General features: G+C 41.6%; 1 protein-coding gene across 2 annotated transcripts; it reads left to right on the forward strand.

The window, feature by feature from the left end:
- Positions 1–96: 96 nt before the first annotated feature.
- Positions 97–27,076, forward strand: PROSER1 (proline and serine rich 1). Of its 2 annotated transcripts, XR_006271166.1 has the most exons (14): positions 97–993; positions 4,034–4,099; positions 6,349–6,417; positions 8,612–8,706; positions 9,698–9,791; positions 10,870–10,980; positions 12,480–12,563; positions 14,064–14,142; positions 14,755–14,850; positions 19,243–19,287; positions 22,612–24,295; positions 24,971–25,121; positions 25,697–26,410; positions 26,518–27,076. XR_006271166.1 is itself a non-coding variant. In XM_043477706.1 (13 exons), exons 1-13 carry the CDS (start codon positions 949–951, stop codon positions 25,817–25,819), a joined length of 2,742 nt encoding a protein of 913 aa, XP_043333641.1. In that variant the 5' UTR covers positions 97–948; the 3' UTR covers positions 25,820–27,076. The 2 variants fall into 2 exon arrangements, 1 of the variants encoding a protein (XP_043333641.1); XM_043477706.1 differs by having other exon boundaries at positions 25,697–27,076.
- The last annotated feature ends 212 nt before the right edge of the window (positions 27,077–27,288 follow it).

A 27,288-nucleotide genomic window follows, 5' to 3' on the forward strand; every position in this document is an offset into this window, starting at 1 on the left:
ATAACTTCCAGGCTTTGGGTAAGGACTTCTACCGTATCCAATTCCGAGACGTACAGGCATCTGACAGGGACACCTACATTCCCACAGCAGGACCCCTTCTTGGGCTCTCTGGAGAGAGGGGCCTAATCTGGCGGCGCAGAGTTGAGTTGACTCGGGCGCGACGGGCTCCATCGAAGGTCCCCCACGAGCCGGGGGAAGCCGTGGGGGTAACCAGGAAGCGCTCCCGGCGCTGTTGGCGCTGCGGTGTTCGGGAGCCCCCCTACCCGAGACCGTGACCCCCTTCGCCCGGCTCCCGGTGCTCGCCGGCCGCCGGCCCGCTCCCGGAAGCGGTGGCAGATGGTAACAAAGAGCCGGCCAGGCCGCCGCTGCCCGGGCTGCGGGACCCAGGAGTCCGGCGGTAGCTGCGGGGAGTGAGCGAGAGCCGGGCCATGAGGCCAGCTTCGCGGCGGTGAGGGGCAGCCGAGGCGCTGGTGCGGGCCGAGAAGCCGGTGCCTCCTTCCTCGCCGGCCGCAGGATTCGGGGCGCGGGTGCCTCTGCTTCTCGGGCCGCTACACCCGGGAAGGCGGCTTCCCCGATCTTCCTCCGGCGGCTCCTGGCCTTGCTCTGCGGGGACAGACGCTCTGCCTCCGGCCACCGAACGCCGGGTTTTCTCTGCGGGACTCAGAGGACCCGGCTCTTCCCCGAGCGGTCCTGAAGCTTTGTGTAAAGAAGCCGGGGAAGCCTGACGGGTTTTGTTTTGTTTTGTTTTTTAATAAAAAGTTTTTATAAGTCCCCATTTTTAGAAATTTTTGCAGACTTTGAAGTCCTCTACCTCTTGGTGCATCCTTCCTCCTGCTCCTTGAGTCTTTCTCCTTAGCTGGAAACATTTTTTACTCTCGGAGCGGACCGGGGATGAACGTTTTGTAATTGAAACTAACTGGTTAAAACCTCTTCGAGATAGTAGTCAAGATGGACAAAAAGTCCTTTGAAATGGTGCTGGATGAAATTAGAAAGGTAACTGCCTTAATTCCTTCAATCTTTGAGTTACGAATTCTCATGATTTGTTCTCTTCGGGGGACTGCGAGCAGATTGTGTAAAATACGGATTTGAGGATTGCAAAACTGGTTGGAATTTTAACGTCTAGTGTAGGAGTTTATATCTTGATACATTTCACGATACAAAACGGAGATTTTTTGCTAACTCTAAACTGCTTGAGAATCAGACCGGTATTGCGGAGCTTATGTTCAGAGCCCTCGGTTCCCAAGCCCGCCTTACAAATCTTGAATCACTGTAATTTTGGATAAGTGATTTCGTATTTCTAAGCGATTTCCTCATCTTTCAGTAAGATTAAGAATGACTGAAAACTAGAAATACGTAAAAAGTTCCTTTAACGGTGGTTATGATGTTATGATGATAGGATTTTTAAGTTTGTAAGCAGACTGTATTTGTTGCCTCGGCGGGACAAAGTTAGTATCCTAATAAAAAGTGTGACATTAAGCTTAAAGGCAGATTCTTAGGAATGGGCTTCAGTAACTCGCATTTCAAAGCTTTTTTTCTTCTGCTTGCCAGGTTTTTGCATCGTTTTGAAACTATTGTAGGTAGCCTACATCCCAGTAGACAGCAAAAAATAAAAAAAAATTGGAATGTAGCCTTGAGGCTTAACAGTATTTTAAGCGCAAAAAGTTAAGCCTTTACAAAATTAAACCTGAAAAGACTATTAGTATGTTAACACAGGGTCCTTTGCTTAGAATTTCAGGGCTGTTTCCTCGCCATTTTCATATTTTCAAGACCGTTGATTGAGGTGGAAAGACTTGTTACCTTGTGCACTGGTGATTATTATTTGTTTCAGCTTATGAAATTATTAATAAAATTGCCTGTTTTTCTTCATTCTGTATAAAGCAAAATGCTGTTTTCCTTCATCCTTTGTAAATTTTTTTTTTTTTCAAATTTGCTTGTTAGGTTACATTTGTAATGCTATTGAGTATTCTTTTTTTGAATCAAAATAAAATTTCTGCTTTTGCAAATCCAATTTGCCCAATGAAAATCTGCAATAAAATGTCAGCCTGCTGAGTACATACTTAGAATTTGCCAGTTTGTTAATGAGCTGATGTTAAACTACTGTTTATGAGACAACAATTTGCTCAGGGAGAGGAGTTGATTTCTTTTGGAAGCTCTAGGGTGTCGATTTGTATATTCTCTCCCTGCTAAATTGTGGAAAGATGACATGGTAAATACTAATGAAAGGGATAGAAACTTTTCTAGAGATTAAAGTCAAATTCATAACATAAGTCCCTTATTTCTGGTCTGAAATCAAGATGAAATCTTTTTCTGCCTGTGCCAAATAATTAGATACATCAACATAGTACTAGGCTATTAAAATAGGATGAAAATAGAGTGTATCTAAGTATGAGAGTTACTGTTGGCTTTTCAAAATTGCTCTCAGACTTTGTAAGTCAGTTTAAACCAGGCAGTCTCTTCCTGAGTGTCACCATCTGTCTGTAGGTAATACTAGCTGTCACTATTGTCATTTAAAAACAAAGGCATGTAAGAAGACACTAGAAAAAGAAATAGGAAGAAGAAAGGAGGGGGAAAAGCAATATGTAACCTGCTTTCTAAGAAGAGGCTAATAATAATATTCATTATTGAGCACTTACAGAGTGTGCCTGTTTTAAGCACTTTCTCCATGCATTATTTGACTTAATCCGCCTAATAGCTCTCCAGGTGTAGGTTCTATACCCTTCATTTTACAGATTGCAAGTCTAGTCTCTGGAGGTTAACTAGCCAGCTCAAAGTTACCCAGCTGATAAGGGAGAGGGTTCAGTGTTCAAGGTCAGGGATTCTGACTCCAAGCTGTGGTGTTGTGCCTGGGGATACAGCTGGGCCTCTCAGGTGCTGATGAAAGAATTAAGACAGGACTTGGCATCAACACAGTCCAGGATTTGGGCCAGAAACTTGCTTTTGATTGTGTCCAATGATGTCAATAATAAACTCCCAAGAGTACATTATCCAGAATCCCATTCCCTTCCCTTTTTCATGAAAATTCAGCTACTGAAGCTCCCTGCATGTTTCTCTGTTGACTGGTCATGGTGTTCTAGCAGCATGATGCATGTAGAAAGTACAATTATGATTGTTCTGGAATGAATGCAAAGGGATTAGTTGATTTGGGGGGGGCGGAATGTGATTGGCCATATTTCTATATACTAGTACTGTCCATATTTCTATGTACTAGAAAGTGACCCCTACTGTAAATCTAGTTATGATCTGGCACCGTACAAAGGGGATTAGTGGATTTTTAATGAGTGGTTGTTAGCAGATTGTGATAGTCTGGTATTTCCATCTCTAAGCTTAGCATGTAGTTGCCAGGAGAATCATATATGATTTCCTGTGGCTCCAGATGGTGCTGGGTCAAAGCCATGAACTTCTCTCTGAACTTGTGTCACATTTACTCTTGACTATTTTAATCCTGAGGTGGGTAGTGATTGGTGTTCCCTTTTGTGGGTGAAGAGCCTCTCGGGACAATTAAAATACCTCCCAGAGACCACACTGCCAGTTAGTGGCAGGCACACAGGTTGGCTTCTGGGTTCACATCTCAGTAGAAATGCTGAGAGCCTGGACTAGACCTTGTTTTACCCCATGTTTCTCTATCAGTCAGGTGCGCTATAGGTGCGCAGTAAATAGCTATCTGCTGAATGAGTAGTTGCTAGTACATTTAACCTTAAAAATGATGGTTTGGTTGAATTTGGGGTGACTTAAAACTGCAATCACTTTTACAGGAATACTTAATTTCTATTAATGTAAAATCTTATCTGTTACAATTCTGTTCCCTTCCTTTGTAGGAGTGAGGAGGGAGGCCAGGGGTTTTCCTGGTGTCTAATTGTATCCCTAACAGCATGGAACCCCAAAGGTAGAATGTCACATCACCATGGTGACTTATCAGCCTCTTTATCCCCGGGCTACAGAAGGTCTGCCGCGGTTTGAGTTGCATAGGCAGTTTTCATGTATGCATATTGCTGTTCTGCTTACATATATTTATTCTGTTTTTCTGTGTTTTTAGGCTGTTTTGACAGAGTACAAATTAAAAGCGATTGAATATGTACATGGATATTTCTCTAGTGAACAGGTATTCTTTTATTTATTTAAGCAAAAGCTTTTTTTTTTTTTAAACAGTGATGTTCTGATTAGTGCCTTTGCTTATTTACCTACTGGTCAGGTTCAGAATTGCTTTTACTTTGTTGCTCTGTTTATTCAGGAACTTTAGAAGCTTTCAGTTTTAACAGAAAACTTTACATAATTTATAGTTGGCATATTTTATAAGCATACCCACTTTTCATCATGGTATCATATGCTAACATGATTTTAAAATGCAGTGTCTGAAAAACACAGTTCAAAGTGTTTATATTCTGGGCACAGTATCATATGTCTGTAAACTTCTAATAGTTAACATACCCAAAATTGCACAATGTTTATGAGTCAGTAATTGCAGAATTCACTACAGTTTATACAACTTGGAACAAATGGTGATATATGTTCTTATGTGAAGCCACGAGTAAGAAAAAAAAATAGCATCTAATAAGTAGTTTCTGTATCTTCCAGAAGACTAATATTATCAGTGGGATCGTTTAGTGGAAACTTTCACCCAACTTTACGGGGAGTTTGCTGATTTTGAAAAATAGGTTTGCATTTATATATACACATGCAGAGAAAGCTGGATTTCCAAGGAATACTGGAAAATACTTGATAGAGATATGAAGCAGAAATAGAAATGTACATCTGGAGAACAGTTTTGGGAAACGGTGGGAACGTGAGTAAGGTAGACAGTGAATGAAACTGTAGATTGAGTTAGTAAGTAAATGCCCCAACTTTTCATCTCTTTCTCAAGACTTTCAAAACTGGAATAACCTTAAGCCTGTAGTTCTGTCTCCTAAATTCCTGAGAGCTACTCTGTGATTTGCACATGTTGCTACCTGTTTAATGAGTGGTTTCCAGATGTCTCATAACTTTTCACATGCTTTTCTTTTTAAACTTAAATACTTGAGGAATATTTGTAATTTCACATAGCTGATAGCTTTTCTTTCCTTCTCTTGTATGTGTTTCTGTGTATACATGTGAAAATTTGCAGAAAACTTCCCATAGTAGAAATTTAATGACTTTGCTACAGTCATTAAAAATTTTATCAAGCTACTTCCTAAGTGTGATCTTATAAGCCTACTTATTATAATGACTATCTCCCATCCTATATCATACATGATAAAGTTTTATAGTTGGTGTAGTCCCATAGTAAAAACATTATTCCCATAAAAGTAAGGGCATACTCTCTTACCAAGTTGGACAGAAAGTACACACAGTAACTGTTTGCTACTTATGTATCTCTCAGTGAGGAGTGACAAGTATTTTTACTCTTCTTTACATACCACCCCATTTTCTACTGTTAACTTTGCTTTGTGGAATAATTGAACCCATAACATTTTGAGGAACTCAGAGTAAAATAATTCATTAACCCGGATTTTATTACCCTCTCATCTTGAGTCTTTGTTGCTGTCCCTTTTGGGGTGTCCTTGAGGCAGTGAACCTGGTGGTGGTGGCCAGTTGGAGACGGCAGCGCTGTGGTCTCTGCTCGCCTCTCCCCGGCCATGGCGTGGTTTCTCCCTCGTTCACTTGAACTTGGCTGGTGGTAGCAGGAGAGCACCTGGCTGGCTGGGCTCTCAAAGTGACTTAGCATTTAGAAGCTGCTGGCGTGATTCAGGGTAATTCTTACCTTTTTAGAGAAAAGATCTGTGGTCTAAGTCAGAATAGTATGCCCTCCAGATCTGAGTTAGAGAGTAGAAGTCAGTGGACGACCACCACTAGACCACACCACTGAAGATTTTTTTCTATGATTAAGACTGTCCTTCTTCACTAAATGTTTGAAAGCTTTCTGCTCATACTATATATTCCTAAGCAAACATTTTATGTCCATCTAGTACTTTTCCAACTTTCCTTTTCTCCAGGTACTTTCTTCCCCTACCTTATACATTACTTTATTTCTAGACCGGTGCTGTCCAAGACTTTCTGTAATGGTGGAAATGCTCTCTCTCTACACTAACCATGTTGGTAGCTATCAGCTTCACACAGCTGTTGAGCCCTCCCTTATCATGTGGCTTATGCCAGTAAGGAACTGAGTTTTCTCTTTGATTTGGTTTCAGTTGATTTAAATGTAAGTAGCTGCACGTGGCTGCTACTCCTCACAGTCTAAACTGGTGTCATGCTTATGCCTGTCATCTGGGCCCCAGCAGCATACTTTGAATAGCGATTCAGAGTACGGAAATAAATCTTGTAAAAATGTTTGCAAACACGTTGTCAGTAGAGCTAAATTAGTTCTTTGCTTTTCAGGTGGTTGATTTACTGAGATATTTCTCCTGGGCTGAGCCTCAGTTGAAGGCAATGAAAGCATTACAGCACGTAAGTAATTTACTTTTCCTTAGAATGTAGAATTTTAAGTATTTTGAATTCTCCCCTCGTTTTCTGTAATTCATCTCAAGTTGCAATTTGTTTGCTTTAGTTGCAGACACTAAATTCCTTTATACTTTATTCAAAAATAACTATGTTAAAAACATTAAAGCGTCCCAAATTGTAAATTTCAATCATGTGTACTGTACTATTAAATTGTACAGAGTTCTACTTGGCAGATTGGAGTAGAAAATATTTATAGGCAAGCAAAACATAGGATTCAAATTTAGAAGTATTTTTATTTACTTTCGACTTTATGTGTCTTCACCTTCCTGTATTTAGTCTTAGAAGAATAGTCAGACTGATCCATGCCTACATTTTTTTAGACCAATGCTGTCCAAATGTCCTTTCAGTGACAATACAAGTGTTTTGAATCTGCTCTATCCAATATGGTGACCACTGGCTACATGTGGTTTTTGTGCACTTCAAATGTGTCATCTGTCTGAGGAATGGTATTTTTAAGGTGTTGTTTGATTTTAATGTAAGCGAGCAACATGTCTAGTGGCCACCATATGGATGGCACAGTGCTAGAGCCTAGATTTTCAGAGGCTCCGAAGTCAAATGGGGTCTGACTGTATAGAGGGTCTTCCTGGGAGTATCAGGCGCTTGATAGCTTTAAAGAAATCTGCTGATCTTGAGGGCTTCCCAGATGGCTTAGTGGTAAAGAATCCACATGCCAGTGCAGGAGAAGCTGGTTTGATTCTTGGGTCGAAAGATCCCGTGGAGGAGGGCGCGGCAACCCACTCCAGTATTTTTGCCTGGAAAATCCCATGGACAGAAGGGCCTGGAGGGCTACAGTCCATGGGGTCACAAAGAGTCAGCACAACTGAGTGAGCACACATGCACATACAGATCCTTAGCTTCCCAAACTAATTTGCTTAAGAAAGTGTCGGGGTCTGTTAGTGCTTCTTCTCTTTAACAATTGCTTTTTTCCTGCTTTATTTAAAAAAAGAAAAGATTGTCTCACTCATTCACCTATCAGCAGGGGTTGAAAAATCTTTCTCTAAGGAACAAAGAAAAGGAGAGCAAAGCAGAGAGCTTCTGTAAAAAAAACTACTGTTGGGGACCTTGGCTTATCTTATCAGAACAGCAAACTCATGACAAAGCTCTGAAGCCAGCTTGCCTATCCACCCACCTTAGAATTAAAACTCAGAAGTGTGAAGGCTGCACAGGCACACCTTCGTGCACTTAGAGACAAAGGAAGTCTGATTTGACCGTTCATACTGAAGACTGACTTTGACGATTAGGTTCCGTTCTGGACATTTTCATAAATGAGCTAGAGCAGTAGATCCAAGGTCTTCAGAAATATATAATAAAGTTACATATAAGGAAATCAATCTTTTGCAGATGTGTAACCTTCCGATAAAACTTTTAGATGTCAGTTTACAAACATGTAAGGGGGCATGCAGTTTTACCAATTCTTTTGGTGATGCAAGGTTAATAGTGTTCAAAAACAACTTCGGTTGATCAGTTGATTCTAACTAATCTCCTTATATTGACTTTGATTTTGAATTTCCTCCACTGCTAACATAAATATATAAATTGACCTGCTTTTCAAAAACATAAGTATCCTAGACAAATACTAAATTATGTAACAGTCCATATAATCCTCGAGTGTCACAATGTACATTAACTTTCTTAGAGGTTCTGCAGTAAAAGAACCTGTTAATATTTAACCCATCTTTCCTCTAATCGTGATTGGAGTACCTTTTTTTAATAACACTATTCAGCACCATGGACTTCACTAGAAGTGCTGATTATGACATAACCTAGCACTCTGAGGAATTAGGATTTTTTTCTAACTTTTCAAGCACTGTGTCTCCCTTATTTGTAAATAGCCTCTTTTTATATAGCCTTTCTGAGGAAAGTAGAATATGTAATTTTTTTTCTATAGATGAGCATATTGAGAGATGTGGATAAGAAAGAGCACATTGGAGAACTTAGTTCTTCAATTAAAGTAGTTACATTGAAAAAAGCCTAGTTTTAATCCACATAGTTGTTAGGGCTTACTTTTGATGAAGCAGCTTTCATCTCAAATATTTATATTAAGAACATTTAATTATACTACCCCCCACCCCCAAAAGGCAATTTCTGGCATGAAAATTTGTCATGTTGAAAGTAAAATTATTTTTTTTTTTATTAATAGAAAATGGTGGCTGTTCACCCAGGAGAAGTAGTCAATATACTCAACTGTTTCACCTTCAGTAAAGACAAACTAGTTGCTCTTGAACTGTTAGCTTCGTAAGTATTTCTTTTTCTTTTTACTCAGAGAAAAATTTGGAAAACTTTTCAAACATCTTTTAACTCATTAGTGTATGTTAATGTGTCAGAATTATATTGGTAATCAGAACTAATAAAATGTACGAAAGCATAGAGCTGAATTCTTATATCTAAGTAGCTAGTGTGCTCATTACACATGATTATAAACTTGTAAAATTAGTGGGGCTTATTGAGTTTAATTATTTTGATTTGTCTGCATATTGGTGACTTGCTTTTCCCACTCAGAATAACTTGAAAAGCTTGTTGATAAATCCAGAGGACTTATGGTTAGATGGGTTTTCCACATTCTGACTATGTATTTTTTTGCTTAACATACTCTTATTCTCTCTGGATCTTACTTTCCTCAGTTGTGAAAATAAGGATCTTATCTGTGTGGTAGGGATGAAGATTTTAAATACAATAAGATTTAAAACACCCAGCACAGCACTTGAGAAATGATTGTGAAATAAATTTGAGAAATGAATGATAGAGAAAAGGAAACTACTCACCTATAAGTATTTATGAAAGTCTATAAATTGCTATTTATTTACAGCACATGCAGTTTTTAAGTCCCTAATATATTTATAAATGACCACAAAAGCACAAATTTAAAATAAAACATAAGATAAAACTTCATTTTTAGATCAACCTTGATTTTTATGCAGTTAGCACAGGGGTTTGTTTTATTGCCAGTAGCTCTCCTGACACTGACAGGGTAGATTTGTAAGAATCTCAAAGTAGTGATTTTTTTTGAAATATTAAACTTTGTTACTTTCAAGTAGCCAGATAAACATCATTCAGTTACTATATTTACCATATTTATATAAACATGTTATTTACACTCATCAATCAAAACTGAATAATTATACTCTTCTTGTTATATCATGGAAAAAAGCTTACTCACATATATCTGTGTATTAAATGTGTGTGTCCAGGTTCTTAAATGAAAAGCTAAATTGTTTTTCCTTGGTAGAAACATTGTTGATGCACAGAATTCTCGTCCCATTGAAGATTTGTTCAGGATAAATATGTCTGAGAAGAAACGGTGTAAGAGGGTACTTGAACAGGTAATTTCCTCCAGATTGCTAAATGAATGGCACATGGTTTTCCTGAGTGCTGATGAAGAAAACTGTACCAATCTTATTACTATGCTGACTTTTGATGAATAACCTGCTATCCTGTGATGGGTTAATAATGACAGTGCTGCAGTCTGTGGCAGGGAACTAGAGGTTTTAGGGGTGGGAGGGGGACACTGGGGTATGAAGAGATGGCTTGAGAGTGAGAAGCCAGTGGCGCCTCAGTATGAGCCTCGTGGGCTGTTAATTCTCAGTCCCTCGGTAGCTCTGCCATGTCTCCAAGCTTTTGTCTTTAACTTTATGTATTTAGGAGCTAACTCAGACAGTAAAGAATCTGCCTGCAGTGCAGGAGACCTGGGTTCGATCCTTGGGTCGGGAAGATCCCCTGGAGAAGGAAATGGCAAACCCATTCCAGTATTCTTGCCTGGAAAAATCCATGGACAGAGGAGCCTGGCAGCCTACCATCCATGTGGTCACAAGAGTCAGACACCACTTAGCAACTAAACCACCACCAGGAACTTATTTGTCATCAAGCTTATTTTCATCAAACTCATAAAAGATGAATAATTATAAGGCTAAATTCCAGTTTGTTAATTTAAAATCTCTAATAGTGGGAGAAGTCATCCTTGTCCAAGTCTAGAAAACTTGATTTGTCATTCAAGGTAGTTATTTCTTAGGATTTTGACAGGTGGAAACTGGATTAGTGGTTAGACACCTACTCAAGAAGGGCATGACTGTTCCCCTAGGAGCTGCAGCCCAGTTGTATTTAGTCCTTGCACACAATTTACAGAATCCATTATGAAGAGATCTTTGGGTAGGAGTCTACTAGTTGTGATGTTAAAAACATTCCGTTACCATTTAAATAATTCCATTTAAGTGAAGTGATTTTACTTACTAATTTTAGTTATGTTCACCAGTGGAGGTGCTGACTGATGTATGAACAGATTGAATGTGATGCTCTTCCTTAATCCATCCTATTTAGCAGGGCTTCCCAATATCCAGAATATTAATTTTGTGAGTATATTTGATTTTTTTTTTAAAAACAATCCTCCTCTTTGTTATGTTACAGGCTTTCAAAGGGGGCTGCAAAGCTCCTCATGCAATGATATCTTCTTGTGGAACAATCCCAGGAAATCCATATCCCAAAGGAAAACCTAGTCGCATCAATGGAATTTTCCCAGTAAGCATACTTGTGTGGCTACATGTGCAACTTCTTTGTATAAAATTTAGCACAGTTATGGTATTTAAAGAAAATGCCAGTTGATGATGCTTCTACAAAGTAAAGGAATTTTACTCTGTCAGCAACATAATTCATAGATTTACCACTGAATGAAAGCTCATACATAAGCTATATTAAAATATTTCTATAAAATATACAGAACAACAAGCCAGACAGAAAAGAGAGTGATTTGGTTTTGACTTGTTTTGGCAAGTATTTTAGAAGCACTGATTTACATGTAATAAAGGACTATTTCTCAGATTCTCAGTATTCTTCAAACAGTTTCACACTTAAGTGTGTTTGGGAAATCCTGCATGCAGTGTCTCTTTTTTGGAGAATCACATTGCATAATAAAGGCTCTGAGAAGTCCCACAAGAAAGACACTTATTTTTATGTCACCCAGTGTTCCTCAAATTTCTTTGTGAAATAATTTTTTCAAAGAATGGTGTATTTTTAATTGCAGTGTGACAAATAGCCTTAAAACTTAGTGGATTGAAACAATAACCGTTTAGCGTCTCTTGCAGTTTCTCTGAACCAGGAATCTAGGAATAGCTTAGTTTGTTTGGTTATGGCTCAGGGTCTCTCATGAGGCTGCAGTCACCTGATTGATTAGAGCGTGAGCCTGAGCTTCCAAGGTAAGTCAGGTACCTAGCAAATTAGCATTGAGGTTGGCAGGCGGGGGGTCCTTGTTTCTCGGCATAAGGACATTTCCGTAGTGCTGCCTGAATACCTCTCAACTCCACGCGGCAGCTGACTTCCACCAGAGCAGATCGTCCCAGAGGCGGCCAGTGGGGGCCATGTTGTCTGTTATGGCTCAGCCTTGGGAGTCAAATGCCCTCAGTTCTGGAACATCCTGTTTGTTACATGGGTCAGTCCTGTTCATTTAGGGGGCTGCACAGGGACACGTAGGAGCTGAGGATCACTGGGGGCCACCTTGGAAACCAGCTCCAAACTAGTATGTACCACTTAGAACACAAATATTAGGGGGACACATTGTAATAGGGTGTCAGCTTATTTTCATCTGTTAATTAGAGCAGTCTCGAGTGAGGTCGGTATAAGCGGTCACACTTAATACTTACAGAGAACATCATTTCTTATTATTTTCAACTGTAATATAAGTACTGTTTTTGATTCTTTGAGCATCAGCTACAGGAGCTGTCTCTGGCTGCTCCTACTGTGCAGTGAAAAAATTAGAACATACTTTCTCCTCCTCTGTCTCCCCGTGTGTGTCGTGTTTCCTTGAACCTCTGTATGTGTTATGAGATGAGGACTGCGTCAGGATCACGAGCCAGGGCAGGGCTGGGGCTGTGGTCCCTCCTTAGGCTCCTGCCAAGTTACGTCCTTTCTTCAGGGTGGCACAGCAAGGGTCTGCATTTGTTTTGTTTTTGCTTTGGGGTTTGTATGGGTTGGTTTTTTTTTAATCTCAATTATCTTTCCTTTTTTTCTTTTTTTTGAAATAGGGAACTCCTTTGAAGAAAGATGGTGAGGACTGTACCAATGAAGGCAAAGGAATAGCTGCACGGATTCTCGGACCATCCAAGCCAGTATGTTTAGAAAATCAGTGACAGAACAAGTCTTCATGCTTATATCTGGTTTTCTGTCTATTAAAAGCATAAATTTCATTTTTTGTTGGGCAGTCTAAAGTGCAGTAGAAGCTCTAGGAAAGTGAATGGCTTCCTAGGGAAATACACTACAATTAGTTAACAGTGTTAAAGGCCCCTTTGAGGATTAATGGTGTATTTTAAAGGTAGACCAGTTGAACTGCTATTACTTTCTTTTTCTGCAGCCATATTCAGCAGTTTGCTTGGAGGCGTGGAGAGTGGAGAGTTCACTTTAACTAAGGTTGAGGTATGACGGCTGGATTAGTGTTAGTATTAGTGAGGTGAGAACGGAGCCAGGAGGTGGAGCATATTTTCAAGGGAGTGATTGGAATATAAACTGAGCAGGAGAAGACAGCCTCGTGAGTTGAAGAATTGTACTACGAGAGGCCAACACACAGCCGCCTTGCAGTCCTGACTGCCCACCTGACAAGAACTTGGGTGGCTATTGTTTACAGTAAAATAGTCACAGATCATAGTCTTTGCGCAGAACTAGCACATTGTCCAGGGCTGCCATTAAGAGTGCTGGAGAGAGTCTAGGTTCCTCACTCCAGGGCATCCCGTCTGCTCCAGGATGTGGCTGCCAGCCCCCTCGAGGGCGTGTGTGTGCTCTCTCATCCTCTCCATCTCTGTAGTTAAAATTGCAGCATGTGGCCTAGCTTTGCTTACCTCTGGTCCTCTGGAGACCAGCTCTTTGAATGTTCTTTCATACCTAAGTCCTGTAAACTCTAAAATGGAGGATTTGTGGATTTCAAAAGGTAAAAAGACTAAGCTACTGAATTTATAATTCCAGTCTGCATTCTACTAGAGTTGTCAGAATGCCAAATGCCAAAGGAAACAGTGCTTGTTTCTTTCAAAAAGAGGAAAGGGGGTAAGAACAAGACGATGACTTTCCAGGAGGATGTGGGAAATTCTTGAGTAGTTAAGATTCCAACACCTGGTGGGTTTCTTGTGTTCCATGGGAGGAGTCAGGCAGGAATCCTTGGATTAACCTAGACTGGGTCAGAGAAGAATTTGCTGTTCAGGATGAGGTTGGGCCTTTTGTTGGAGATGATCTGCAACTGAAATAAAAAACTGACACCTCTACAGCAGACCAGATGGAGTTGAGTTTGAGCAAACTCCAGGAGATGGTGAAGGCCAGGGAAGCCTGGCGGTCACAGTCCACGGGGTCGCAACGAGTCGCACGTGATCGAGCGACTGAAAAACAGCAGCAGCAGCAGCAGTCTTTGGCAGGATCTCTCTTTGGACTTAATCGGAGCCACATTTATTAAAGCAAAGAAATGTCCCCCCTTTGTGCCATTTGTTAGTGCCGCGGCAGTTGATACTGCTGGGGCATTTTTGGCCTCTTAGGCCTAAATGTTTTGAAAGACAAGTTGCATTTTGTTTTGCCAGGAGACAGCTTCCTTGATGTTCTCCTAACTGCTGTACTTTCCCCTCTCATTCTAGCCTCCTTCAACATACAATCCACATAAACCTGTTCCTTACCCGATACCTCCATGCCGACCACACGCAACTATTGCACCAAGTAAGGAGCTCTTTCAGGCTTCACTTTTTTTCTTTTTGCTCTTTATTTATTAAGTTGAAAGTAAAGATTGGTATATATACTCTGGAAATCTGGACCACTCAAGAAATGTGCTACCCTGAGCTTTACTTTGCCCACAGTTGGTTACTCTAGGGTGGTCTACAGCAGTGCAGAAGACTAAGAGTCTCATTTAGAATATTTTCCTTTTGATAAGTTAATTATAGATTTTTTTCCTTGTTAATTATTTATATAAGCTTTTGCTCATGAGTAAATCATCTTGAATCCCTTTTTTGATAGCTGGTATTCAAAGACATCATTAGCGCATTTAACTTGAAAGGGCCAAGTGTGTGTGCTTGACAGAAAGGGCAAATCATACAAGTCTGGCAGGTTCTGCCCACCATGCCCTTCAGTGAGTTATGCCTGGAGTAAGCCTACACTGGGAAATAGAAGTCTCTGCTTCTCATTTGATCTCACTCTTCACCCAAATCTCCATGTAAAATGCAACTGTACTAGATAACACAGTTTTAGAAATAAAGTACGTAGCTGCGTCAATACAGCTTGAACTCGAAATGATGCTAAATTGTACATTTTTTTTCTATTATATTTTTATTTTAGGTGCTTATAACAATGCCGGTCTGGTACCGTTAGCCAACGTCATAGCTCCAGGAGTGCCCCCGCCACCTCCATATACTCCTAATCCAGTAACAGCAGGTAAAATCAGGTTGTTATGGGGTGTTAAAAGTCAATAACTTTCTCACCATACATTCAGAGGGGACGGATGTGTGGTGTGGTGTTGTCCTAACAGGGAGCACAGCCGCCAAGCCTGCTGATGGAGCCGAGTGTGACATCCAGGCTCCACTAGAGCGATCTTGGCCCACATGCAACAGATTTCTGTGTATTAATTTTGTAGCCTGCAGCTTTACCAAATTCACTGATAAGTTCTGGTAGTCTTCCGGTAGCATCTTTAGGATCGGCATCTATTTAGGGTCTTCTGTGTATAGTAAGTATCATGTCATCTGCAATCAGTGACAGTTTAACAATTTCTTTTCCAGTTGGGATTCCCTTTACTTCTTTTTCTTCTCTGATTGCCATGGCTAGGACTTCTAAAACTGTGTTGAATAAAAGTGGAGAGAGTGGACATCCTCGTTCCTGATCTTAGAGGAAATGGTCTCAACTTTTCACCATGGAGTATGAGGTTAGCTGTAGGTTTGTAGCATATGGCCTTTATTATGTTGAGGTAAGTGTGAACATGAACAGGCCGTGGAAATAGGAACCATTTCTCCTGAGTCTCCTGACAGGCAGTGGACAAGCGTCTCTGACCTAGTGGAGTGTCGCTGTTAGGCACCTTCTGTCTGCCATGGGGAGGAAAGGCTTGTTAGAAGGTGCTCAGAAGCACTTTGCCTACCCACACGCTTTCCAGGTCAGCCTTTCCTTGGGGCCCATTGGGAACTCATGATATGAAGTGTAAATGTTTTTTTCTATCTTGTCAAATTGCTCCCCCAAAAGACTGCATCTGTTTATACCAGCCAGTGAGGGTATATGAGCTTACCGTTTCTTCACACTCTTTCAAAGTGGAATGATAACAGGCTTTTTGTTTTACTTTTGCCAATCTGATACACTGATTCAGCTGGTACCTTCTTTTGTCTGTCTTTTACAAAAGTTTATTTCATTCAGCTATTTGACTCTCCTGAATTTTGTCTTGTTTAGGAAACCCTTCCCCAGCCCAATAGTGCAGCAACATCTGTATTCTCTAGTTGCTGTTGTAATGATTGTTTTTAAGTGTACAGCTTTTCATTCACTTGCCATTTATCTCTGTGTGTGTGTAGGGTAGGGCTAGAACTGAAATTAAGTTCTGTCTTAATTTACTTTTGCCCTTCCCCAAGACTAAGAGTTACTTACTAATGTTTAATAAATTCCTTTTTTTCTAGGCAGAATGGCTCTGGTGTTTGCCACGGAGTACTCTGACTGATTAAAGTTGCAGTATCTTTTTTCTAAAATCTATCATTTTATTTCTTGCCCTTTTTCACAGTATGTTTTAACCTTAGGGTTTTACATTTTTGCCTAGACAGACAGAGGTTGTGAAAGAAAAGCTGGAACCATGTTGCCTTAGTTCAGGTATTCTTAACCCTAAGTAGTTAGGCCAGGTACTCTGGGTCTTTTAAGATTCCTACTCCATCTGGAATTTATTTTCATGTGGGGTGAAGTAGACGGTTATCTTAATTTTTTTTCCAGACGGTAGTCGGTTTGTCCATGCCAGCACTCTTTATTAATTAATCTGTTTTCCCTGCTGCTTTGAAATAATACGTTTATTTTAACTTTTCATTTACACACATGGCTCTAATTCTGGGCTCTTTATTCTGTTGCAGTCTAGTTACTTTATGTTGCGATGATACCATATTGATTTAATTAGCAGATTTATAGTATATTCTGACATTCGATAAGGCTAGCTTTCTCTCACTGTATTTTTGTATCTTTCTTATCCACTTTTGGAAATTGATTCTTCCATGTGAACTTTTAAGATCACCTTATGCAATTAGAAAAGAATTTATATATTTATAGTTACACAGTAATTTGGAGAGATGACATTTTTTATGATATTAGATTTTATCATCTAATTATTTATATATGTATGTGTGTGTGTGTCTGTCTTTAAATCATGGCAACTGGTAGTGTTTTTCCAGGCCTTATGTTATTGTTTGCAGTAAGTGTTTTTGGGGGGTGTGGGAGGTTTAATTGAGTTATAGCTGATTTATAATGTGTTAATCTCTGCTTCTTTCAAGAAGATTTTGTAGTTTTCTTCATATAGGTTTTTTGCCTTAGGTTTGTGTCTAGGAATTTTAGAGGAATTTTTTTGTTAGAATTAAAAATGGATATTTCATTTTTAGGTACTTGTTACTGATTTCCTATTTTAGGTTTTTTTTTTTTCTTTGAAAGTCTTTTTTTCTGGGTATAAAATGTTTCAGCTGACTTATACTTTACTGAGTATAAGTAAGTCGCCTGCCCCCCTGCCCACCCCAGCCTTATTGGGTATTGGTATTGACCCTTGTTGGGTCCACACTTCTTTTTTGTTTTCATTTTTCATAAGTCTTTTGCCTGTATCTTTATTTTTAATATTGTTTTAGAGTTCTGTTTATTTGGTAAGTTAGTTGTTTTGTAAATTATATATAGCTAGAATCTGATTTTTGTAAACCAGTGGGGAAGAGACCTTAATAGGGGTTTCAGATAATCATAAAAATTGTATATTCTTAGTCCTTCCATTTTATTTTTATGCTCATTATTATTATTCTTTTATCCAAGTTTTTAATTTTTCTTATTTTTGTTTACTTGGATTCATTCAAATTGCTTTAAAATTTTTAAACAACTTTTCTTGCTCCTACTCAAACTTAGAATTTCTATCTTTAAATATCACTAGTGATCATCTTCATATTCTTAGTAGTTATCAGTGTACAGAAAGTAAAAACAGCTATCCTGCATCCCACCATTTGACTTCCCTACTCCCTCTCCTTGATCATCAATTTGTGTCTCTTGATGGAATACTATACATTTTTCTTTCTGTGCCTCTGAACTCATGGCTTCTTAACTTTGTGACTTCTCTTTGATGCCTTGTCCTCATATACTTATTCTAATTTTCTTCTAGTAGAAAATTTATCTAATCAGCTTTTTCAAAAAGGGTAGAGGTGTAGGATTATAGATGACAAACTCAATTCTCACTAATTTTCTTTTCTTTATTAGAACCTTAGTCTTGTCTATAAACTTAGAAGACATTCCTTATCTTTAGAGTTCACAAATGTCTTTAGTCTTGGAGTTCAGGTATTTCCTCAGGATATTTAGATGTGGATCTTATGGTTAATCCTTCCTAGACTCTGTAAGCCCTTTAGGTGTGAAAACTCAAGTCTTTAAAGCTTTGGAAAATTTTGTCTTTATATTCCTTTAATTAATGATATTTCATCTCTTTTTTTCTCCTTCTAGTACTCTTATTTTTCGGTATATTTGTTCTAAGTCTCTTAGCTATTCATCCGATATCTTAAAAAAATTTTTTTTTGCCATTTTAAATGGAACTTTTAATTTCAACTATGTAATTTAGCTTTCAGTAGTGTTATTTCTAATCTTCACCATTCTTTGCATTTATTAACTTAGAGTAGATTTTTATATCTAAAGTCTTCAGCTTCTCTGCTCATTTTCTTACAATATTATGTGTGTATATATTCTTCATTTGCATTACAGGATTTTAAAGTTCTTTTTCTTTCATTAAATCCCTGGATAGACACTGTCTAAGTTTATTTGTGCTCAAGTCCCTTAAACAAGCTGGGTCTTTGTTGCTCACTGTGTCAGGGCTTGTGGGTTCCCTTTTTGCACTTTATGCCTGTCACACTGATGCTTTCTTGGGCAGTTACTGTGAAGCCTCGAGAGGTCATTTGTTTGCCAGTGTATCTCTGACTAATGGCTGGGTAAGATGGATCCTTTCCCATGGGGCTGGAGAGGAGTGTGCTGAGGCTGTCAGTCTCATGGGCTCCAAGTCAGCCTCAGCTCGGGCCGTTCCCCCGACATCTCCTAGCATGGGGCCTTTTCTAGAACTGAGTAGAGCGGTGGACAGAGCCACTCTCTCAGTGTGCTAGCTGATGCACCCGCCTTGTGAGATTGGCCCCTCAGGCGGCAGTGGATTCTGCCCTCAGCGCCCACCTCCCACTTCCAGGTCTCCCTGCGTTGTAGGCAGTGGTGCCCAGCAGAGTGTCTGCTTAGCCGGTGACAGCGGCCCCTGTCTGCACTCCTGCTGCGCTCTCTCCTAGAAGGCACACCAGGCCTTCCACCACCTTCCCTAAAGGCCTTCTTAAATGAATCTATAAAATAACAGTGTTTGCTTAAAGCCCAATAAAGAGAAGTGGTAGGGACAATTGCTCATAATCCTTGCAGTCTTCGTATAGTTACTACTATGATTTTTGTCTATTTCCTTTTTTTTTTCTGTAGGCATATGTTGTTTTTCCTAACACAGTATACATTACATATTCTGGATTTTTTTTCTTTTACCTCAGTCTCTGATTATTATGATGGTGAATAATTTGATTAAAGCTGGAAATCAACTTTTATTTATTTATTTTCTCATAGAGAATGAGGACCTCTCCAGTCAGTCAAAACCTACACAGAATCAAGGTAAGCACCAAATTTGTTCTGGCTGCCTGCTCTGTTTTTCACTGAGATCTATTTGAGTTTGAGTGTATTTGAAATCTTTATGCTTTTAGGGAAAGTTCCTGGTTAAAAAATTTAATTAATCACTGCTTGCTAAAAGTGACTTAAGAGTGATACATTTTATTTAAAAATAAAATTTTAATGGTGGTACATTTCATACACACAGCATGCAATGTGTAAAATATAATCTATAAAATGTCTATCTTATAGAATCATCTAAGAAAACTTTTAAATCCATATTAACTGGATTTAAAAATAACCATATGTCTCTGTGTGCTGTTTGTAAAACTTTGAAGCAGTCTCAGTGCTCTGTGGCATTGTATCTGCATTCAGTTTACATTATGTGATATTCGAAGCCTCATTTTCTTAAATATATGAACAACATTTCTTTTTGATAAAAACCCTTTTTTGACAAATGCTGTGTCAGATAGATCTTTTAGACTTAATTACTTCAATAAGTATTCGGAGTAGTGTAATTTAACGTAAGGAAAGAAGAAAGAGTTGAAGAAGGGGCAGCAGAGCAGGAAGCAGAATCCGCAGGTGAAGGCGAGGCAAGTCCTCCCCGTGGCAGCAGCTCGGTGACATTTTGCCCTCCCCGTAGGGGAGGATATGTGTGGTCAGGAAAGAGATGCTCTCCGCTGTGAGATAAAACCTGGGACCAGTTCTTACATAGCAGAGGAGCACATGAATCTGATCATCACAGTGCACGGGTAGGAGTCTTGGTGGAAGAATTCCATTCCCCTAGAATGTGTGGAAATGGTGCTTTTTAGCTGGTAATTTCTAAGGTGGTAGCAGAGCAGGGAGGAAGGGACCCTAAGTGAGATGTCAGGACATAACAGTGTTTGATTCTGGCTCTGGCACCGCCTGGCTTTGTAACCTTGAGCAGCTGATATAGCTTCTAGCAAAGGGAGATTAAGGAAACTTCAGCCTTTATGCTCAGCTTTGTTAATAGACCTGTTTTTGAAGAGAATAAACAGATTAAGTATCATCAGCACCTTTGTTAGGAAGAGCACACTTTGCTTTTCCTTTGCTGTGTTATGTTAGCATGCTTAAGATTGTTTTTCCTTTTTGAACCATGTTAAGAAACAAAACACAAACAAGCACAGTGCCTAAGAACACAAGTGTGACAGGCCTTGCCGAAGTCTTGGTTCCATCGCTTCATAGCTGCATGACCTTTTTATCATCATCATCATTGTTATCACTGTGTTAAGATCTCTTACTGAGATCTACCCTTGTCACCAATTTTTAAGTACACAGTATAGTATTCTTAACTGGAGGCATGGTGTTGTACAGCTGATTTCTAGAACTCACTCATCTTGCATAACTGAAATTTTTATGTCCTTTGAACACCACTCAATAGCTGCATGATCTTTTAACAAATTACTTGATCACACGAAGCCTGAGATTGCCCATCTGTAAAATGGGGGTATTAGTGCCTATCTCAGGGTTATATGAGGACAAATGAAATGACGGGTGTAAAGTACTTAGCACAGGATCTAACACATCGTGTTTTGTGGTTAACAACCAAGTTAGATGACAGGAAAGTGGTATTTACCATGGTGTGGTTTTGGGGGGTGGAGGGGGTTCATTTCTGTTTTCTTCCATTTTGACTGCAGGCACTGTGATTAATAGTGCATGGCTTTTGTGTCATTATACGTAAAGATCTCCAGCAGAGGTTGCTATAAAGAACACTGTGGGACAGCTTGGCTTTCCCTTGCCATCTATCATTAGCTACATGGTCCTCAGCATGAAGTTAAATAAGACAGGGAATTCTCAGATGTTTTTTCCACCAGATGTTTTCCAACCAATGTTAACCTAAATCATTTTTTGGTACATTATTTACAAACACAAAACTAGGCGTATATTCCTTGTGCTTCTAGTTCTTATAAAACAAATGGAATACAGAGCTACAAACCTATTTTCATATGTACTCTCAATTTAAAATGATAGTTATTTTCTTGAAACTAAATTATTGCTCATGATATGAATATGGTATGAACTACAGATCTTTTGAGTTTGATGTTTATATATTTGTGTTTTACTATTTGTCAATTCTCCTCCCATATTGATTATCTAAAACAGCTGTAAAATTTGTTCAGCCCCATGTAGCACCCTTTGGCCATCACTTAGCACTAAAGTATTATGTGGATGTGGACTTCCTCTATTCTTTTCCTATGGTCCCTTCTCCATCCGTGATTAACACAGTGCATCACTTTATGGACATGTCAGCTTCCTTATGTCCAGAGTCTTTATTATGCATAGATTTAAAAATTTAAGTCTTAGTCCATGAAAAGGTCTTTCAGTTGATTATCACTGCAAAGGGAACATTCTCTGTTTACTACTGAAACAGACTTCAGTGTGAATATAGCATGGACAGTAGTTGTCATTATGACATTACCTACCTAAGTCTTGGATTCCTAAGTCTTGGCACCAACAAGATCAGAAGCTAATGTTTTCATTAATTGATTCAGGAGGGAATCCCAGGCATTCCCAAAATGCTTGTATTATTTGTAGAGTTTATCAGAATAAAAGTACTGTAGCAAACTCTAGAAGTTTTGAGAATAAGTCCTTGGGTGGGTTTGAGAACTGCAGCTGAGGTAATCGTGAGGTATCCAGTGCAGCAAACACTTAACTAAACACATAAATGCCAGGCACTGGGCTAGGTGTGAAGATTAAAGATGAACTAGATATGGCTTTTGCCCCTAAAGCCTAGGACAAGCCAAGTAAAGTTAGAGGTTAAGATATGTAGAGGAGTCAGTATGAGAAAGTGCTTGGGGGAAAATCTGTAGAGATTGGTAATCAGCTCACAGAGTGGCAACCAAGAATACTGCAGAGATGGCCTGAGTATACTTGATGACCTTGTGTGCCTCTAGAGGGGATGATGTCCTAGAGCTCTTCAGAGAGAAAATGACTTGTAATACTACTCTAGGCAAGTAGCCTGAGAGAATAAGTACACCAACACTAATCACAAAATAAATTCTTTGAATTTTTGTAAAATTGGGAATCTATGAAAGGAAAGTTTTATTTGCTCACTTATCAAGGCTTCCTCACTGTGAACGGGAAGGCCGTGCTGATCCGAGTTCAGAACTCTGCAGGATCTAACGGAGGCTGCCTTGTGAAAATGGAAGCCAGCAATGTGTACACTGCAGTAGCCTCTCACACCTGTCATTGATTTTTCTTTGACATCTGTTAAATATTACATAAACTTTTATCCATTTTCTTTTGAGTTAACATTTGAACTCTCAGCCGTGATGATAACCTCTAGCCTCCCCTCCTCTCCCACCGCAGCATTCTCCACCCCGGCCAGTCAGCTCTTTGCCCCGCATGGCTCCAATCCCTCCACACCCGCTGCAACTCCGGTTCCTACCGCTTCCCCGGTCAAGGCAGGAACTCATCCATCAGCATCGGCCACCGCCAGCCTCCCGGGGATGAACTTGCCGAATACCGTCCTTCCTGTGTTCCCGGGGCAGGTCTCTGCCGTTCACCCGCCTCAGCCGATGACACCAAATCCCACGGTGATCAGGACGCCTTTGCTGCCGGCCGCCACGGTGACCTCTGTCCACAGCACCACGGCCACGCCCGTTCCTTCCGTGTTTTCTGGCCTCGTTCCCCTGCCGGGTCCTCCCGCCGCCCCGGCCCCGGCCCCTCAGGCCACGGCTGTGCCTCGGGCCACCACGGCTTCCAGTGAAACGTTCACCAGCCTCGCCTTCCCCGCCGCTTCTACCGCCGCCGCCACCAACAACCTCAACTCCGCCTCGCTCTCGTCAGTTTTCGCCGGGCTCCCCTTGACCCTGACGCCGGCGTCCCAAGGCGTGTCCAACCCGACCCCCTCCGTCATCGCCGGGGGCTCAGCTCCCAGTGTCGCCTGTCCCCTGGGTGTGAACAGCCCCCTCCTGTCCGCCCTGAAAGGCTTCCTGACGTCCAGCGACACCAGCCTCATCAGTTCCTCCGCCCTGCCCTCCGCGGTGACCAGCGGGCTGGCCTCGCTCTCCTCCCTGGCCAACCAGGGCGCTGACCCTGCGGGCTCAGCCCCTAACAAGGGCTACGGGCCGCCACAGGCGCCCACGCCGGGCCTGGCGCTGTTCCCCGGGCTGCCCTCGCCAGTGGCCAGCGCGGCGGCCTCCACACCCCCCGCCCTGCCCGCGCCCGCCGCCCTCTCCTCCGCCTCCTCGGGGCCAGCTGCGGTGGGCTGCGGTTCCTCGGCCGCCCACCCCCATGGCCCTGTGACCCCCGCCGTCACCACCCTGCCCGTGGTGGTCAAGACGGAGCCCACCAGCCCCACGCCCTCGGCTTTCAAGGGCCCGGCCCCTGCCGCCGCCGCCGCCGCCGCCGCCGCGGGCACGCTGGGCCTTTCTGGGGCGCTGGGCCGGGCGTACCCCGCGGCCTCGGTGCCCATCAGCCTGCCGTCCTGCCTTAACCCCGCGCTGCCGGGCCTCCCGGGGCTGGGCGCGCCCCTGACGGGCTCCAGCGCCCTGCCTGCCCTGCCCCTGGCCCCGCATGGCGGCTCCACGCCCATCACCCCGGTCTTCACCGCCCTGCCTCCGTTCACGTCCCTGACCAGCAGCTTCCCCCTGGCCGCCACCCCAGCCCTCAACCCCCCGGCCTCCGCGCCCGCTGCCCCCGCCTCCACCGCCGCGGCGCCTCCGCACCCCGGCTCAGGATCTGCGGCGCCCGCGCTCCCCGGACTCTCGGCCCCGGCGCCCGCCTCCGCGGCTGCGGCCTTCCCCCTCAGCCTGCCGGCCGCTGTGCCCTCACTCTTCCCCGTGGCGCAGGGCCCACTGCCGGCCTCCGCACCCTCCTACCCCGGCTTCTCCGTCTCCAGCGCCCCCGGGACCCCCGCGCTGCCCGCCTTCCCGGGGCTGCAGCCATCCGCCACCGGTGCCGCCACTGCCCCGTCGCCAGCGCCCGTCCTCCCGGGCTTCGCCTCTGCCTTTAGTTCCAATTTCAACTCGGCTCTGGTTGCGCAGGCCGGGTACGTGCATGGTCTGGAGAGAGGGGAGGTGGTTCTTCACACTACTGATCGTGCATGATCTTGAAGTCATTCAAATGAGTCAGAAGAGAATTGTTGGTGGAAAATTATCTTTTTCTGGGCCGACACTTAAAACAGCTTGAAATGTTTATCCTAATATGTTTCTTGTTAAGATAAATGTATACAATATCAGTGCCTGCTCAGATAATCAGCAGGGATTCCTGGTGGCTCAGACGGTAAAGAGTGTAATGCAGGAGACCAAGGTTCAATCCCTGGGTCAGGCAGATGCCCTGGAGAAGGAAATGGCAACCCACTCCAGTATTCTTGCCTGAAAAATTCCATGGACAGAGGAGCCTGGCCCAGTACAGTACGTGGGTCACAAAGAGTCAGACAGGACTGAGTGACTTCACTTTCACTTTCTTTCAGGTAACTTTAGGATTTGCATTTGGTGATTTATGTTGATGACAAAACAGCAAAACATAAACTCACTGAATTCAGAATAATAGACTTGATAATGCAAAGTCAGTGCCTAAAACCTATGTAAAACCTGTTTATAGTTCCTTACAATAGAGAATTTCTAGGATGTTTTTCAGCATCTTAAGATAGTGTTTGACAGATGTAGAAGCAATAGGTTTCATGTCTCACTCACGTGTTGACCCGTTCTCTCTGTTGTTTCAGCCTATCATCTGGACTTCAAGCTGCGGGCAGTTCAGTTTTTCCAGGCCTCTTGTCCCTCCCAGGCATCCCTGGGTTTTCCCAGAATCCCTCGCAGTCCTCCCTGCAGGAACTGCAGCATAACGCAGCTGCACAGTCGGCCTTGTTACAGCAGGTGAGCGCAGTGCCCGGAGCAAGCAAGGATGGTGACGGGTGCGACAGAGCTTCTGTGGTGGTGACCTTGCAACACAGACAGTGTACTCCAGCACTGACCCCAAATGGCTCTTAGCAGGATGTCTGGAGGTTTGATGATTAATTCCCTCCCCCAAATCTACAAATTATCCTTGTTTTCCTTCAGGAGATAACAAAGGTGGTAGAATATATTCATTTGTGTGTTTTTCCTGCTTAGAGACTTAAGTCTCAGTCTGGAGATTTTTGCATACAGAATCTTTAGGTGTGACAGTTAAATTTTAGCTTGTCTTCTGTAGTTAAACCTAAAGTAGTGGACCATTGAAGTAAATTTTCTCCAGCAAACCTGTTCTCATTTTAAAGGCATGTCTATGCACCTCTACCATCTGAAGAAGTCTGAATGTTTCTTAAAAATTTCAGGAGATTGAACAGACTTACCTTGCCCCAGCATTTTTTTTTTGTTTTGTTTTGTTTTAAAAAAAGAAGTGGGACTGGAAAAAGCAAGCACAGGCCTCATGGAATTTGGCACTCTGCTCACCTATGCGTTCTTCTTTCCGTCAGGTCCACTCAGCGTCAGCTCTGGAAAGCTACCCAGCTCAGCCAGATGGGTTTCCTAGTTACCCTTCAGCACCAGGAACACCGTTTTCTCTGCAACCAGGCCTGTCCCAGAGTGGGTGGCAGTGAATACATTTTAACGCATATGCTCCTGCAGAACAGTGTCAGAATCGCCCGAGGACCGCAGACTGACAAATGTGAAGTTGGCCAGAAGTCAGGAAATGAGGCTAGGGATGATCCTGGGGAAACTGTGACAAGAGTTTTAAAAAAAACACAGTTGCATTCTTTAAAAATGTTTTTAAGTGTGAACACTCCCCTATGTAAATATACCAATGACAAATTGTACGGAGAATAGTATTTTAAAAAGTATTTGGGGACTTTTCACCTGCACCCTATGACATTTTGAACGGTGTATGTGAGCGGTGTAGGGGGACTACTAAAGAGGAGGTTGAACTCTTTATAGCCGAATACAGCCTTAACTCTGCCTGTACAGCATCCACTGACAGAAGTAATGGTCGTGCCTCAGACTTACGGGTTGCATGTGGCCCTGGGGGAGTTACCACCCTTCATACGCTTGAGTGGTTCCTGTTAGCATCGCTGGAACTCAGTGTCCATACTCCAGATAGATCCACAAAAGGGAACTGGAGACCCACCATTATTTTTAACTCCTGACATTAACAAACATACATGTACTGCTGAATTTAACCCAATGTATTTCAGGTAAGTGAAAATGGTGCTTCATATAGTCCTTAGAATGACTTTCAGGTGTTTTCAACTAAAAACATATATATAAATATATATATATATCCAGAACTACTTTCTTACAGAAATACAAGGCCTGTGATAATTTGCCTTCAGAACATATTTCTCAATCTCAGCAGTATCCAAATGTGAGTGAGGAGCATTGGACGGACCCCTGGGCCATCTCTATTACTCATTGTACTCTGGAAGCTCTTGGTGAATGTTTACAATCATGGGATGTAGTATTTCTATTTGTACTTAGAATCAAATGCTTCTCTAAAATAATGATGTGACAACAGATAGGGAAGACTTTGTTAGTAAATATGCAGTGTGTACTCTATTTAAGGACCTGTGGTAGTATAACATGATTGAATGTCATTAATTTAAGTATAATAACTGCCACATTCAGGGGGATCGGGGGAGTAGCAAGAATGATTTTCAATCCTGTGATTAAAAGTATAAACTATAGAATCTACTGTAGTACATTTCAGCATCTAGAAGTTTTACTTTTATAAAGACGGTGTCTAGAAGATGTTGCTAATGTATTTTCCTTCAACACGGGGAACAAACTTTTTAAGTATATTAATAAATATTCCTGTATGGTCAGTTTTTAACAGTTTTTTAAAATAAACTTTATGGATACAACATATGTGTTTTATTCAGCGCTGGGATAAGTATTTTAAGTTTTTGTTTTGGAGCTAATATATGGGACATTTTTGTCTGACTTTAGTTGGAAGTCAATGTCTACTACTGATGCTCACTTAACACCTCATATGAAAGTTGAAACACACACTAACATCTGAAACAGACTATTTATGCCTTTAATTATCTTCCAACACAGACTAGAAGTTATCATT

Source organism: Cervus canadensis, chromosome 9 (assembly GCF_019320065.1).
Source record: "Cervus canadensis isolate Bull #8, Minnesota chromosome 9, ASM1932006v1, whole genome shotgun sequence".
NCBI lineage: Eukaryota > Metazoa > Chordata > Mammalia > Artiodactyla > Cervidae > Cervus > Cervus canadensis.